General features: G+C 48.6%; 1 protein-coding gene across 1 annotated transcript in view; it reads right to left on the reverse strand.

Moving 5' to 3' along the window:
• Nucleotides 1–12,970, reverse strand: part of LOC144605978 (transmembrane protein 132C-like) — an 807,862-nt gene extending 794,892 nt beyond the window's left edge. Inside the window, exon 1 of the mRNA XM_078421707.1 lies at nucleotides 12,880–12,970. Within this exon, the coding sequence (XP_078277833.1) occupies nucleotides 12,880–12,964 (85 nt within the window). The 5' untranslated portion in view covers nucleotides 12,965–12,970. The remainder of the gene's footprint in view (nucleotides 1–12,879) is intronic.
• Nucleotides 12,971–16,964: the final 3,994 nt, after the last annotated feature.

The raw sequence follows: 16,964 nt of genomic DNA on the forward strand, positions 1-16,964 counted from the left end.
TTTAAACTCTTCCTGTACGGCAAATACAGACACAGACACACACACACACAGACACACACTGACACACGCACACACTGACACACATAAACAGACACACACACACACATACTGACATACACAGACATATACACACACACAGACACACACACAGTCACACATACACACACACATACACACACACACTGACACACGCACACACTGATACACATACACAGACATACACACACACACACACACATACTGACATACACAGACATATACACACACACAGACACACACACAGTCACACATACACACACACAGACACACAGACACACACTGACACACACACACACTGACACACAGACACACACACACACATACTGACATACACAGACATATACACACAGACACACACACAGTCACACATACACACACACAGACACACACACAATCACACATACACACACAGACACACACACACACAGACAGACATACAGACACACTGACATACACAGACACACACTGACACACACACACACACACACACACACACACAGACACACACACACTGACAAACACACACACACACACAGTCACACATACACAGACACACACACACACAGACATACAGACACACTGACACACATTAAAAGGATGATTCCGTTTTAATCCCATGTGTTTGTCTTCTGTGCGTGAAAGTGGACACTGTGGAATACAACAGATGGTGCACCCTAAGCTATGAAACAGCTCACCTTTCTCGTGAACTGTGCCAATTTGACGAGAGGGGACAAATGAGAGCGGGTGGAAACAGAGGAGAGAGGAATGATCTATTCTATGGATGTGCACAATGTGCTGTGCCGTACACAATGTAACGATGTGCATCTCCACACGTCATGGCCATGCGCTAACCTAACGCATACGCCTGCCTGCTTATTCACATTGTCCCATCTGTTCCCTTCACACCACGATGACAAGCCAGTCACACCACAATGGGAAGGGCGCCACTCTCCAGAGCTCCAAATGTCAGCACCCAGACCTGCAACAAGACACCGACACTGATGCACGATGACGATGACGATGAGAAGGAAGCGGAGGGTGAATCACACAACACCCACGGCTGAGAAATGAGAACCATTCAGTGCCAGCCGGCAGCGTTTCCAACTGACATCACCCTTCCTGGGGCACACATTGGCCTCCTGCATGCACCTCGTCTCATTTCTCTCAGAATTTGATGCAGACAGATCCCACTTCACTTCTTTCACATGTCCTCACAACAGAGAAGAGGCCACTTGGCCCATCGAGTTCATACTGGTTCCAATAATAATCGCATATACTCTTTCCCACGTGCCAATTTACAAGCACCCCGACCCAATACCTGGCCCCCGTTCTTCCACCAGCCTAAACTAAGGGGATCTAGAACGCAGCTAATTATCCCAACAACTACCCAATTTACCCAGTAGTGAAAGGCCTGGATAGAGTGGATGTGGAGAGGATGTTTCCACTAACAGCACATTCCAGGACCAGAGGCCATAGCCTCAGAATTTAAAAAAAACGTACCTTTAGAAAGGAGATGAGGGAGAATGTCTTTAGTCAGAGGGTGATGAATCTGTGGAATTCATTGCCACAAACAGCTGTGGAGGCCAAGTCAATGGAAATTTTTAAGGCGGAGATTGACAGATTCTTGCCAGGGGTTATGGGGGAGAAGGCAGGAGAATGGGGTTGTGAGGGAAAGGTAGGTCAGCCATGGTGGACTGAATGGTGGAGTAGATTTGAAGGGACAAATAGCCTTCGGTTCCTATAACTTATGAACTTATGAACTACTTTGTCATTCAGCACAAACATCCCAGAGCTCTTCTGGTACAGCTGGCATAACTGGCACAGCGGTAGAGTTGCTGCCTCACAGCGCCAGAGACCAGGTTCGATCTTGACCTCGGGTGCTGTCTGTATAGAGTTTGTAGGTTCTCCCTGTGACCGCGTGGGTTTTCTCTGGGTGCTCCGGTTTTCTCCCACACTCCAAAGACGTACAAGTTCACACCTGGCTCTTCCATATCTGTTGTTTCCCTCTCCCTGACTCTCAGTCTGAAGAAGGGTCTCGACCCAAAACTTCTCTCCAGAGATGCTGCCTGTCCAAAGATACTGAGTTACTCCAGGATTTTGTGTCTATCTTTGGTGTAAACCAGCATCTGCAGCTCCTTACTACACCAGACATGTCGGTTAATTGGCTTCTGTAAATTGTTCCTAGTGTGTAAAGTAGAACTAAACTACCACAACCATTTGCAGCTTGACCCGATAGCGCGCAGAGATCGCACAAAGGAAGCCAGCCACGGGGACAAATAAATACTACACTTCACTTCTAATTGTATTTTCAAACCAGTCTTCACCCTTGGTCCTCTGTTACCCATGACGTTTATCCAGCTACTGATGTGCCCAACCTACCCTCAGCATCACCATTGATACTTTAGCCCCTGTCCAATCTTGCTGTGCAACTGTTAAACCACAACCAAAGGACGGCACGGTGGCGCAGCGGTAGAGTCGCTGCCTTACAGCGAATGCAGCGCCGTAGTTCGATCCTGACTACGGGCGCAGTCTGTACGGAGTTTGTACGTTCTCCCCAGCGTGAGTTTTCTCCGAGATCTTCGGTTTCCTCCCACACTCCGAAGACGTACGGGTTTGTAGGTTAATTGACTGGGTAAATGTAAAAATTGTCCCTAGTGTGTGTAGGATAGTGCTAGTGTGCGGGGATCACTGGGCGGCGCGGACTCGGTGGGCCGAAGGGCCTGTTTCTGCGCTGTATCTCTAAACCTAAATCTAAATCTAAACCATCATGCCTACATCCTCAAGCCCAATGGATGCAGAGTTCAATGGAACTGCGATAACTTGTTTAGCCAAAAATCTTCCTCTATTCAATATTTGATCTTGCTTCCATCTGCTAACTCCAGGAACATCCTAGAATGCAAACATAATCTTTGCGTCTGTTTTCCCAATGTGGATGTAGTAACCTGAAGTAATTAAATTAGAAATGGCGTGCGATATTAAGGTCTGGTACTTGTCATGGTCCAAGGTTAAGTAGGAGGAGGTATCTGAGAGTTGTCGCCTGGCCTCAATGCGCCAGACGACCACGGCACCTCCCTTGTTGGCGGGTTTGATTACAAGTCAGGGTTGCTGCAGAGTGAGCGGAGGGCTGTACGTTCAGGGGGGGAGAGGTTAGAGTGAGTAAGAAGTCTGAAGAAGGGTCTCGACCCAAAACGTCACCCATCCCTTCTCTCCAGAGATGCTGCCTGTCCCGCTGAGTTACTCCAGCATTTTGTGTCTACCTTCCTAATGTGGATTTCTTTAGTCAGAGGGTGGTGAATCTGTGGAATTCATTGCCACAGACGGCTCTGGAGGTGAAGTCAATGGATATTTTGAAGGCGGAGATTGACGGATTCTTGATTAGTGCGGGTGTCAGGGGTTATGGAGAGAAGGCAGGAGAATGGGGTTGAGAGGGAAAGATAGATCAGCCATGATTGAATGGCAGAGTAGACTTGATGGGCCAAATGGCCTCATTCGGCTCCTAGAACTAAAACTGCCCTTTAAAATCTACTTCCTCGGTCTCTACAATTTCCAGGAACAAGCGCAAGTAGTTTATAGACATCTTCACCGATGAAGCTGAGCACATGGATTGAGCTCCCACTGTTACTCCTCTCCTATCACCGCACCCACCAGGTCAAACCTGGTCCCAGTGGCTAACCCCCCCCCCCCCCAACCCTCCTCGTGCACCACCTGGACTTACACCCATTTCCTCGTCACACTCACCCCCCTACATTCCTTCCTCTAGCTTCACAATTCACAACTTTTCAATCCTTTTATCTCACACCATTTGTCTTTCCATCTCTGGCCATTGTCCAGCAAAACCTCCCGTCACATGTATCAACCTATTACCTGCCAGGCTTTGTCTTGCCCCTCCTCTCTTCCAGCTTTCAGCTCCCCCCCCCCCCCCCCACCCCTCCCACCACCACCTCATAATCAGTCTTTTGAAGTGTCCCAACCCCGAACGTTATTTATCCACGTTCTCCAGTGATGTTGCCGGACCTGCTGAGTTACTCCAGCACTTTGTGTCTTTTTTGTGAGCCAGCATCTGTGGCTTTGTTGTTTTACAAAAAGCCAATGATCAAACTTTGCTCCTTTATTTGAGGTAAACATGTAACAACAGGAAGGCTGATGGAGAAACTATTTGCAGAGGGACATATGACCGATCGCCTTATTAACCAGAGACCTCCTTCACAATCTCGTACTTGATGCTTGTGTTTATAAGTATAAACCTTAGTGATATTGCTTTCTCCAAAAAGCACGATAAACGTCAAGACCATATTAAGAAAACATTTGGGTTCTGGCACACCACATCAAAAGATAAATGTACGTACTGAGAAATTTGTTCAATGTTGCTGCAATTAAAGTTCCTTCTCAAAAAATAAATGGTCAGTTACGTCTCAGTGGCATTAACGTTCAGGAACACAGGAGGCTTTACTGCCACTGTTACAACATTGCAATTGACTGTGCTTGTGAGTCTTTGTGGATCAGCGAGCAAACCTCGATCAGAGACGCTATGGACAGTCCAAGCCTCAGGCTCCACCATTTCATTTCCCATTTTCCTTTGCAGCAATATCCCCCACAGCAGACACACACTCGCACACACACGCAAACGCACACACACACATGCACGCACACACTCGCACACACACACTCGCACACACGCACTCGCACACACACACACACTCGCGCACACACACGCGCGTACACACACACATTCGCGCACGCACACACTCGCGCACACACACACGTGCGCACACACACTCGCACACACACACACTCGCACACACACACACACTCGCGCACACACACTCGCGCACACACACGCTCGCACACGCACACACTCGCACACACACGCACACACACACGCGCACACTCTCACACACGCACGCTCGCACACACTCACACTCGCGCACACTCACACTCGCGCGCACACACACGCGCACACACTCACACACGCACGCACACTCGCACGCACACTCGCATGCACACTCGCACACACACGCACACACACACACACACACACACACACACACACACACACACACACACACACACACACACACACACACACACACACACACACAGACTGGAAACACCCTCACATACTGTGAGCTGTGCACCCCCATACAGTGCTGGCTCATCATTCCCCACCTTATCCACAGCCATACAATGCCTGATATCCATTATTCATTGACAACATAAACGCCTGTCCCTGCTGCGATCATAAACATAGCATTTGTTAAATGTGCCCACCTGCAAGAAAGTCATTTTTTGATTTGATACATGTGCTGCGGGAGCTTCTAAATCAAGGGCATCGTGCAAGAAATATTGACTTCCATTTTACAGTAAATGTTAAAGCGTTAAAGTCTGAAGAAGGGTCACGACCCGAAACATCACCCATTCCTTCTCTCCCGAGATGCTGCCTGACCCGCTGAGTTACTCCAGCAATTTGGGTCTACCTTAAATGTTAAAGTGTTCTGTGGTGTGGGTTCGTAAAGGGGTTCGTTCGGTCAAGTATTGGACATGCTCAGAGAAGTATCAAACTCACAGGAATGACTCATTGGAGCTGGTTTTCCTAATGGCATCAAATATTTTTAGCTTCAGTCAATGGAAAACATAGCCTAACAGTTTTACGTGCAGTGAAACACAATATAAATATTTGGGAACTCATTTCGTTTTTGACAGATGTGAAGGGGTGTATATTACATGGAAAGCGCCAAGGGTCATGGGCTGCAATGTAAACAGGCTCATTAAAAAGATGTCCAAAGTTGGCCAAAATGACGTAAGCAAATTAAGCTCTGAGATTATACAGGAACACAAGTAACTGTAGATGCTGGGATCTTGCATAGAACACAACGTGCTGGACTAATTCAGTGCGTCGGGCAGCATCTCTGGCGGTACGCACAAAATGCTGAAACAACTCAGCGGGTCAGGCAACATCTCTGGAGAGAAGGAATGGCGGACGTTTTGGTTCGAGACCCCTCGTCAGTCGGGCATGGATAGGCAACGTTTCAAGTTGGGACCCTTCTTCAACCCAAAATGTCCCCTTTCCATGTCCTCCAGAGATGCTGCCTGAACTGCTGAGTTACTCCAGCACATTTTGCATTCCAAGATTACACAGTCATTTTCAAAAAACTTTGGTGTTTTTATCCAGCTGCAGAATAAGAGTCAGTTCTTAATATTGTAGCTGATTAACTAAGAACACTCAGAACTTTCTTGTTGTGAAAAGAAACAGGATATTAATCGTCAGTATGGCCTCAGAAAAAATTCATCATTTTCCATTCTCATGTGCTTGCAAAAATCCCCATCTGGTTTACCCACTGAAGCTCCTTGAAGCTCCTTATCAAGCTAAGTGATCCAAGTCCTGCTGCAGATATATTTACCCCAGGGTAGACTCAAAATGCTGGAGTAAGTCAATGGGACAGGCAGCATCGCAGGAGAAAAGGAATGGGTGACGTTTCGGGTCGAGACCCTTCTTGTGAAGAAGGGTCGCGACCAGAAACTAAACCCATCCCTCCTCTCCAGAGATGCTGCCTGTCCCGCTGAGAATACTCCAGCATTTTGTGTCCATCTTCAGTGTAAACCAGCGTCTGCAGTTCCTTCCGATACTTATCCCAATGAGTCCTTTTAATTCCCACAATCTATGTAGGATGAATAACATTGCAGGCCGACTGGAGTTGCAGAGAACAATTTATCTTTTGCAGGACTAAATTAGTCTTCTACGTCCCATTTGCAACCTTCAGCAGGAAAACAACAGGAGGAGAGAAAGAGCAAAGAGTGCACAATATTTCAGGTTATGCAAGGACATTGGGAGCTGAGTGGTGGAGTGCATTAGAGAACAGCACCACTCTGCTTTTAATCAGGGCACCGAGATTTACCTTAGACAGTTGGCATTACCCTGGTCCCTCGCTCAATGTACTGAACAACTGTAACTCACTACCTAATGCCAACATGCACACAGCATTAAAGTAACAACAATTTGGTTGTAGAGGTATAGTAATCAAGCACGTAAAATGGACTTCAGAGCTAGCAGGCACCAAACGTTAAAGCCATATGAATCGCACACCTCCAGAATCAGGGACAGTTTCTTCCCAGCTGTTGTCAGGCAACTGAATTAAACGACCACAGCCAGAGAGCAGTGCTGAACTACCATCTACCATGTTGGTGAACTCAGACTATCCTTGATTGGACTTTGCTGGCTTTACCTTGCACTAAATGTTATTCCCTCACCACGTATCTCTACACTGTAAATGGCTCGATTGTAACCATGCATTGCCTTTCTACTGACTGGATAGCGCGCAACAAAAGCTTTTCACTGTACCTCGGTACACGTGACATTAATAAACAAAACCTAAACTGCTGTTATATGCTCAAAGAACCGCTTCTATTTCCCCCAAAACATCGCTGACTGCAAAAGAAAATTGAATAAACTACTGCATGGACAGAATGTGCTCGCAAGACAGGAGCTAATCTGCATCATCAAGAAAAAAGTGAATTGCTGTTGCATTTTACACTTTAGACCCTGCACCGTAAAGTGACAAGAGTGGAAGTGAGCTGCACGCAGCGTTGAAATCTTCCACGAGAATGAACAAGACCATATTTCTTCAAAATTATCAGCGTCGACATACAGTGCTGTCAGGATTATTCACCCTCCTTGATAAACATTGCAACAGGGAGCCGATGAGGCAGCGTGCTGGGTAAAATATCCCCGCAGGCAGGGCCCGATTACAATGAACACCCAATAACATGAAGCAGAGAGTCTCATAGCCTGATGATAAAAGAAAACATTTAAATGCAGCAAATCAGCCCCCCTCAGCAACATTGACTGGGTAGTGCTTTAAATTAAAAGCAACATAATAAATTGTTTGCCCCAAAACAGTAATAACTTTAGCAGGGATTCAATCCACCTGCCCTGTGAGCCACATTGCATTGTTACAGGGGAGGAAGTCTCAGTCTAAATGCTGGTGGCATCCTTTATAGTGCAGTGCTGCTTATTTTAATCAGCAATTGGAGACCAACTTCAAAGGGGTTCTTTTAAGGATCAACATTTTCCAAATAGTAGTGCTCAGTTCTTAACTCTTATATTGCTTTTGTTTTCATTTTCATAAGGTCACGAGTTATAGGAGCAGAATTAGGCCATAAACTACTTGTGCTTGTTCCTGCCAATTGTAGAGACAGAGGAAGTAGATTTTAAAATGCAGTTTTAGTTCTAGGAGGCGAATGAGGCCATTCGGCCCATCAAGTCTGCTCCACCATTCAATCGTGGCTGTTCTATCTTTCCCTCTCAACCCCATTCTCCTGCCTTCACCCATGACACCCACACCAATCAAGAATCTGTCAATCTCCGCCTAAAAAAATACTCATCGACTTGGCCTCCACGGTCTTCTGTGGCAATGAATTCCACAGATTCACCCACCACCCTCTGACTCAAAAATTCCTCCTCATCTCCTTTCTCAAGGCACCTCCTTTTTTTATTTACACTATGGCCCTCTGGTCCTGGACTCTCCCACTAGTGGAAACATGCTCTGCACATCCACTCTATCCAGGCCGCTCACTGTTCGAAGAGGTCCCCCCTCATCTTCTAAAAAAATTAATATTCTGATCATTATCATACTTAACGATACGACAGAACTTTATTTATCCCAGGAGGGAAATTAAAATAAATGTCTCAATGTAAATCCATGAAATGATCCGGTCAAGTTGACTGGACAGCGGCGGGCATCTCAGTAATGCAGCTCTAAAACATATAACCTGCAGACGTTTAAACGAAAAATATAAAAGCATCTTCCAAAGAAACATTTTGTATTCAGTCATCAGAACATTCGAGGAACAGAAGGGGCGAATTTGATGAAGTTAAAGAGTTAAAGACGAGAGTCATTATCTCCTCCTTGGATGATTCGACCAGATATTCTTGATCAGGAGTAGACTCGATGGGCCGAATGGCCCAATTCTGCTCCAAGAATTTATGGCCTTATGACTTGACTTCCCGACTCCGAATGAAATGTCAAGTTCACCGCGCCCGCCCGCCTTTGTGGGATTTATTCACAAAGTGCTGGAGTAACTCAGCAGGTCTGGCAGCATCTCGGGAGAGAAGGAATCTCAGACTGAAGAAGGGTCTCGACCCGAGACGTCACCCATTCCCTCTCTCCCGAGATGCTGCCCGACCTGCTGAGTTACTCCAGCACATTGTGAATAAACACCTTCGATTTGTACCAGCATCTGCAGTTATTTTCTTACACTCCTTTGTGGGATGATGGTGCATTTCAGAGACCGAGGTCAGATTTGCTCCCCTCTTCGGAGGGCTGGTGTCGACTCAGAGGGGAGGGGGGGGGCGAGACTTTCGGGGTCTCGAAGAGGGAATTAAAGGTCCAAGGATCAACCACCGAAAGGACCGGGGCTTGGCGCAAAATACCTCGACAATCAAAAACACCAGGTCTCCCGTTGTGTAGAAAATGTACTACAATCTCAAGCAGACCACTCACTGCCAGGGGTCTCAGTGTGTGTGGATGTTGGTGGGAGGGGAAGAGAAGGGTGGGTGGGCAAGAGGGGAGGGTGAGAAGGTCGGGCAGTTGGGGGCTCTGGACTCAGAGGCGGGGATGGTGAAGGAGGAGAGGGCGCCCGTGTGTCTCTGGAAGGTGGTGGCCGGCTCTCAGACTCAATCAAACCGCTCCCCATCTGAGCTGCTGACAACAGCCTCAGGCTGGCACGCCTGGGTGGGCACAGCCCCTAGATCCGTCTCCAGAGAAAGAGAGACAAAGAATACAAAGGGGAACTGGTCACGGACATTTATTCCCCCCCACAGACCCACCGGGATGTTGATAACTATGTTGCAGAGGTTGGGTCCGGATGGGAAAGTGCGGCGTGGGAGATACAGGCATCTCTCAGGGATATAGTGCGTGTGTATGAGAGAGAGAGGGGGGGAGAGAGGGGGGAGGGAGAGAGAGAGAGAGAGAGAGAGAGAGAGAGAGAGAGAGAGAGGGAGGGAGGGAGGGAGAGAGAGAGAGAGGGAGGGAGGGAGAGAGAGGGGGAGAGAGGGAGGGAGAGCCAGCTCACGAATGTTGCAATCTAACGGCTCCCTGCCCCCCCCGCGGTTCGCAGCCTCGCGGTTCTAATTAGATCCATCCATTGCTACTGCCTCGCATCGACTTTAGCTACAGGGATTTCTGGCAGACCGTGGTTGGGAGAGCAATGTATCGTTGGGGGGAACGTGTTGAAAAGCAGCTCTGCCTTACAGAATCCTAATCACGAGGGCAAACTTCAAAAGATATCGAAAGTTTGGTGTCTCTGAAAACAAAAGCGTTCACCCGCGGCGAGCCCGGATATATAACACATTTGGTGATAGACACAAACTGCTGGAGTAACTCAGCGGGACAGGCATTTAGTTACTCCGGTGTTTTTGTGTCTATCTTCGATGTCAACCGGCATCTGAAGTTCCTTCCCAACTACAACGTTCGGTGATCCGTTTTAATTGTAGTTCCCACAGTTATTTCACAACTCACTACATGATAGACACAAGATGCTAGAGTCGGTCAGCGGGGGACAGGCAGCATCTCTGGGGAGAAGTCTGTAGAAGGGCCTCGACCCGAAACATCACCCGTCCCTTCTCTCCAGAGATGCTGCCCGACCCGCTGAGTTACTCCAGCATTTTTTGTGTCTATCTTCGGTGTAAACCAGAATCTGCTGTTCCTCCCCACGTACTATAGTGAGGAACTGCCAAGAGGAAAGGTTTAAGGTATTTTCCCTCTCTCGGGTTAGAAACATAGAAAATAGGTGCAGGAGTAGGCCATTCGGCCCTTCGAGCCTGCACCGCCATTCAATATGATCATGGCTGATCATCCAGCTCAGTAACCTGTACCCGCCTTCTCTCCATACCCCCTGATCCCTTTAGCCACAAGGGCCACATCTAACTCCCTCTTAAATATAGCCAATGAACTGGCCTCAACTACCTTCCGTGGCAGAGAATTCCACAGACTCACCACTCTCTGTGTGAAGAAATGTTTTCTCATCTCGGTCCTAAAAGGGGTCACACCTTATCCTTAAGCTGTGACCCCTGGTTCTGGACTTCCCCAACATCGGGAACAATCTTCCCGCATCTAGCCTCTCCAACCCCTTAAGAATTTTATATGTTTCAATAAGATCCCCCCTCAGTCTTATAAATTCCAGCGAGTACAAGCCTAGTCTATCCAGTCTTTCTTCCTTTGAAAGTCCTGCCATCCCAGGGATCAATCTGGTGAACCTGAGTTGTTTATAAATACAGACAATACATGCACAGAGGGTCTGGCAGCGCCCCGCGTTACCAGGTTTAGGTGCAATTACTGCACAGACCGGGCTGCTAACGTGAAGCATGTTTCAGCGCTGAGCAAAGACAGTCACCTAACTGGGCAGCGACCGCTCCCCGGGACTCGCGTTAACGCTCCGTTACCGTTACCTCCAAACCACTCTCCACCTCCTTCCTAACGGTGAAAGCGACAGCCTTCCACTGCCGAGGGCGTCACTTGGCAACGGTTTAATGGGGACGAGAGAGGAGCAGGAATCGGCGGTCGAAAAGTCAGCAAAACAAATCGAGCAACCGACACACAAACAACGCACGGTCACCGATTTAAAAAAAACAAAAATCTATTTTCAATCTATCAACATGACATTTTCTTTCTTATCAAACATGAATTGGAAGCAATGCATGGAAACGTTCAACTTTATAGACAATAGACAATAGGTGCAGGAGGAGGCCATTCGGCCCTTCGAGCCAGCACCGCCATTCTATGTGATCATGGCTGATCATTCTCAATCAGTACCCCGTTCCTGCCCTCTCCCCATACCCCCTGACTCTGCTATCCTTAAGAGCTCTATCCAGCGCTCTCTTGAATGCATTCAGAGAATTGGCCTCCACTGCCTTCTGAGGCAGAGAATTCCACAGATTCACAACTCTCTGACTGAAAAAGTTTTTCCTCATCTCCGTTCTAAATGGCCTACCCCTTATTCTTAAACTGTGTGGGCCCCTTGTTCTGGACTCCCCCAACATTGGGAACACGTTTCCTGCCTCCAACGTGTCCAACCCCTTAATAATCTTATACGTTTCGATAAGATCTCCTCTCATCCTTCTAAATTCCAGTGTATACAAGCCCAGTCGCTCTGTAGTCGAGATATTGGTCTGTTATTAAGAGAAGGGGAAGAGTGATCAGCCATGATCGCATTGAATGGCGGTGCTGGCTCGAGGGGCTGAATGGCCTACTCCTGCACCTATTGTCTATTGTCTATTGTCTAAGAGCAACTATTGCGATGCTTCCTTTGGCGTTTCTGCATCAGACTGTGTCTCCCGCATTGTCCTCTGGTCTACCCCACCCCTTATTTCTATGCAAGGGTAGTTCTGTTGGGGAAAAGCGCTCGCTGGTTTCAACCGAGTACTTTATGACTAGAGTGTACAGTTGCCCCCCGCGGCTGGGCGTCAGCTCCAGGGCTCGGAGGCATCTTCAAACTCGGGGTATATCCCCCCCTTTCACGCCAGCACCGAAGATGTAGTTAGTGCTTGGTTCAGCTCCAACCTTGGTCTAAGACAGCGGCAGACCCAGCGATGGGATTCAACGCCAAGTGTTGGTGCTGGGAGCGGGAGAGGAGACACAGATCTATGGTCCCCATTCAAGCTCCTCGCTGTCACAAACAGACGCTGTCAGTAATGAAATAGTTGCAATCACATGGCAGCGGAGCAGAGACGCAGAACAGTTCCTGCTGTTGAATCCGAGCTCCTCCTTGGACCCACACACACACACACACACACACCACTTCTCACTCAGAGAAACATTGCAAGTTGTTGCTAAACTTCAAACTTACCTTTGCAGAGCAGGGCGGCAAAAAGCACAATCTCAGCCACGCAGAGGCGAAAGGCAGCCAGCTTTGCAAATCCCACAGTCCGCATATTGCCCCAGGAATCCCTCGCCCCCACCGGGACAAGCAGCTCGCCCTCCCTCCCTCCCTCCCTCCCTCCCGCTAACGGGAGACTCTTTGCAGAAGCCGCAGGAGCTGCAGTCCTGGTTACAACTCCTCTCCAGAGCTGCCTGCAGTCAGTCAGTGAGAGAGTGAGAGAATGAGAGAGTCCCTGAAGTTCGCAGAGCAGCCACTCCAAGTCCAGAGGAAGATGTCCAGAGGAAGGGGAAGAAGGGAGCGAGGGGTGGAGAAGGGGGAGAGGGTGTGTGGAGCCGCCGGGGGGTGCCGGGATTGCCCGCTCCCTCCTGCCCTTATCTCCACAATCAGCCCGCACTCGCACAGCGCCCTCGCCGGAGTAGCGGGAGCCGGCCGGTGACGGGCAGGTGACAGGCCAATGGCGGGCCGGCGGTGGGCGGGGCTGGCAGCCGGGCGGCCAATGGCAGCGGCGAGACAGCGGGGGGCGGGACCAGGGCGGCCCAGCCAAGTTACTCAGATGTCAGCAGCTTGACCTGCCTGAAACCAACCTACCTCCTCTCCCTCCCCCCCTCCCTCCCTCCCTCACTCCCTCCATCACTCACTCACTCCCTCCCTCTCACTCCCTCCCCCTCCCCCCCCTCCCTCACTCCCTCCCTCCCTCCTCCCTCCCCCTCCCTCCCTCACTCCCTCCCCCCTCCCCCCCTCCCCCCCTCACTCCCTCCCCCCTCCCCCCCTTCCTCCCTCCCTCCCTCCCCCCTCCCTCCCTCCCTCCCTCCCTCACTCCCTCCCCCCTCCCCCCCTTCCTCCCTCCCTCCCTCCCCCTCACTCCCTCCCTCCTCCCTCACTCCCTCCCCCTCCCTCCCCCCTCCCCCTCTACCCCTCCTTCCCCCCTCCCCCTCATTCCCTCACTCCTTCCCTTCCTCCCTACCCCCTCACTCCCTCCCCCTCCCACCCCTCCCTCCCACCCCTCCCCTTCCCCCTCCCTCCCCTTCCCCCTCCCTCCCCCATCCCCCCCTCCTCCCCCCATCCCCCCCTCCCTCTCTCCCCTTCCCCCCTCCCTCTCTCCCCCCTCCCTCCCTCCCCCTCCCCTCCCCCTCCCCCCTCCCCTCTCTCCCCCCCTCCCTCTCTCCCCCCCTCCCTCTCTCCCCCTCCCTCACTCTCTCACTCCCCCTCCCTCCCCCCTCCCCCTTCCCTCCCCCCTCCCTCACTCCCCCTCCCCCCCCCTCCCTCCCTGAGCAAACCCCGCCTACTGCCCCCCCCCCCCTTTGCAAAGCTTAACCCGAACTGTGAACCTTGCAACAAAAAAAAACAAGCATTTATTCCGCAAATGTAATTAACTACACAAACTGCAAACCTGCTTAGCAGAGGAGTAAGAGATAAATTGCAATGTGGGCTTACAGTCTGGATTTATCCCCAAGGTTTACGGCGGTATTTTCTTGTCAGATTTACCTCTACCTTTGTGTTTTTTTATGTTTGCATTGCAAAATTTTCAATCTGTCCTTGCATTTCTCAGACTGGGATAAGGTACACTATCAAGTTTTCAATTAAAACAAAAATATCCGAATACTCCGTCCAAAAAGTTTACTCTGCCTCATAAATAACAATCACGTTTATGGAGAGCGGTATCTCGAAAAACCGGAGCATTATTCAATTTGAATAGGTGATTGGAATCATGACATCTTTAACTCACATTAATTTGCCTCACGTTGACTAATTCGAAATTAAAGCATCAAATGGTTAATAAACTAATTTTATATCCATGGGAAATGAAATACAGGATGCGCATTCAATTCACCAGTACACACACGCATTTATATATATATATTTACAAACGCAAAAAGTGATATGTATACATCTGTAATATATGTAGGAAAATAACTGCAGATGCTGGTACAAATCGAAGGTATCACAAAATGCTGGAGTAACTCAGCGGCTCAGGCAGCATCTCAGGAGAGAAGGAATGGGTGACGTTTCGGGTCGAGACCCTTCTTCAGACTGTAATATATGATATTCATGTTATTTTAGTTAGATGATTATTTACAAATGCTAAAAATGTGATATATATATATATATATATATATATATATATATATTAAAGAGGATATACATTAAATATATCTATATATTAAAGAGGATTAAAATTGATTATTTACAGATGCGAAAAGTATGATATTTTTACAACATAAATTAAACAAAAAAATATCCCGACCCTAAACGTCGCCTCTCCATTTCCCTCCCCAGATGCTGCCTGACCCACTGAGTTCCCTCCTCCTCACCAGATGCTGCCTGACCCGTTGAGTTCCTTCCTACACTAGATGCTGCCCGACCCACTGAGTTCCTCCTACACTAGATGCTGCCCGACCCACTGAGTTCCTCCTACACTAGATGCCGCCTGACCCGCTGAGTTCCCTCCTCCTCACCAGATGCTGCCTGACCCGTTGAGTTCCTTCCTGCACTAGATGTTGCCTGACCCGCTGAATTCCTCCAGTGTATTGCTCAAGATTCCAGCTCCTGCAGTCCCTTGCATCTCCTAAGGTCTTTAAATATTTCCTACGGCAAAACGCAAAGACTTATTCTACCTGTGTCCTAAATGTAGTTCAGACATTTCGAATTTCGTTCTTACAATTTATATTGTTGACATCAGCCGATTTTGGTAAACAGCCAATTCACGAAAGAACGAAGCCGAGGAGACTATTCGGGCAGGGTTTTGTTTGTTTTTTTAAACCAAACTCAACAGTGAAAAATTGTTCAATTGAACCAGCCTTTTATTTATATCTCAGACGAGCAACGCCAAATGAATATTACAGATAGTATAAGAAGATAACTGCAGATGCTGGTACAAATCGAAGGTTTTTATTCACAAAATGCTGGAGTAACTCAGCAGGTCGGGCAGCATCTCTGGAGAGAAGGAATGGGTGACGTTTCGGGTCGACATCTAACTCCCTCTTCTAGGGTCTCGACCCGAAACGTCACCCATTCCTTCTCTCCCGAGATGCTGCCTGACCTGCTGAGTTACTCCTGCATTTTGTGAATTAAAAACCTGAATATTACAGATATTCTTTGATGAATAAGGCACTAAATTATACCTTGTCAGTAATGCATTCAGGAACACTGGACAATTAAGGAGTGAAGTTTTCTGATTGATGTCTCATTTCCAGCGCGTTGCAGTGTGTGCTGCTGTTAAAATATTTAAAGTTCACAAGCCACCATGGGCTAAATCTCCAAGCTTTATTCCCACCCATTTGTCTCCGACTACGAGGTAATCACGACACCTAGTGGCAAGCGTTTCATTGTCTTTGCTGCCGACGTTAAACATTCTTGCAAGGAACCCGTGTCTCCAACTCTGCACCAAAGCGCCACTCGCTTAGAAGCTACGAGCCGGACAAATCAATAATCGCTAACGTGGTCACAGTTATTGGTGTTATCTTTAATTACGAGAAGAGGGACAGAATATTCGCCGCCCCTGGTGTAAATCATGTTAACATCTCCACGAAACCGCAAATCGTTTCAAGTGGATGACAACACTTGATTTCACAAAGTATCGGATGGAAACTACACTGGTCTATATACTCAACCCCGCGCTGAGAGAAGGGCGTTACTCCAACGGAGAAACATAGAAACATAGAAAATAGGTGCAGGAGTAGACCATTCGGCCCTTATATAACAGTAGAACAGAGCTTTATTTGTCATTCGGTACCGAGGTACCGAACGAAACTACATAGCAGTCATTATAAAAAAGAACACAAGACACATGACCCCAACACAAAGGTCCATCACAGTGACTCCAAACACCCCCTCACTGTGATGGAGGCAACAAAACTTCCACTCTCTTCCCCACGCCCACGGACAGACAGCTCGTCCCCGACCGACCCGCACAGTCCCCTTCGAGCCTGCACCGCCATTCAATATGATCATGGCTGATCATCCAACTCAGTATCCCGTATCTGCCTTCTCTCCATGCCCCCTGATCCCTTTAGCCACAAGGGCCACATCTAATTCCCTCTTAAATATAGCCA

The sequence above is a fragment of the Rhinoraja longicauda genome, chromosome 25 (genome assembly GCF_053455715.1).
Source record: "Rhinoraja longicauda isolate Sanriku21f chromosome 25, sRhiLon1.1, whole genome shotgun sequence".
In the NCBI taxonomy this organism is placed as follows: Eukaryota; Metazoa; Chordata; class Chondrichthyes; order Rajiformes; family Arhynchobatidae; genus Rhinoraja; species Rhinoraja longicauda.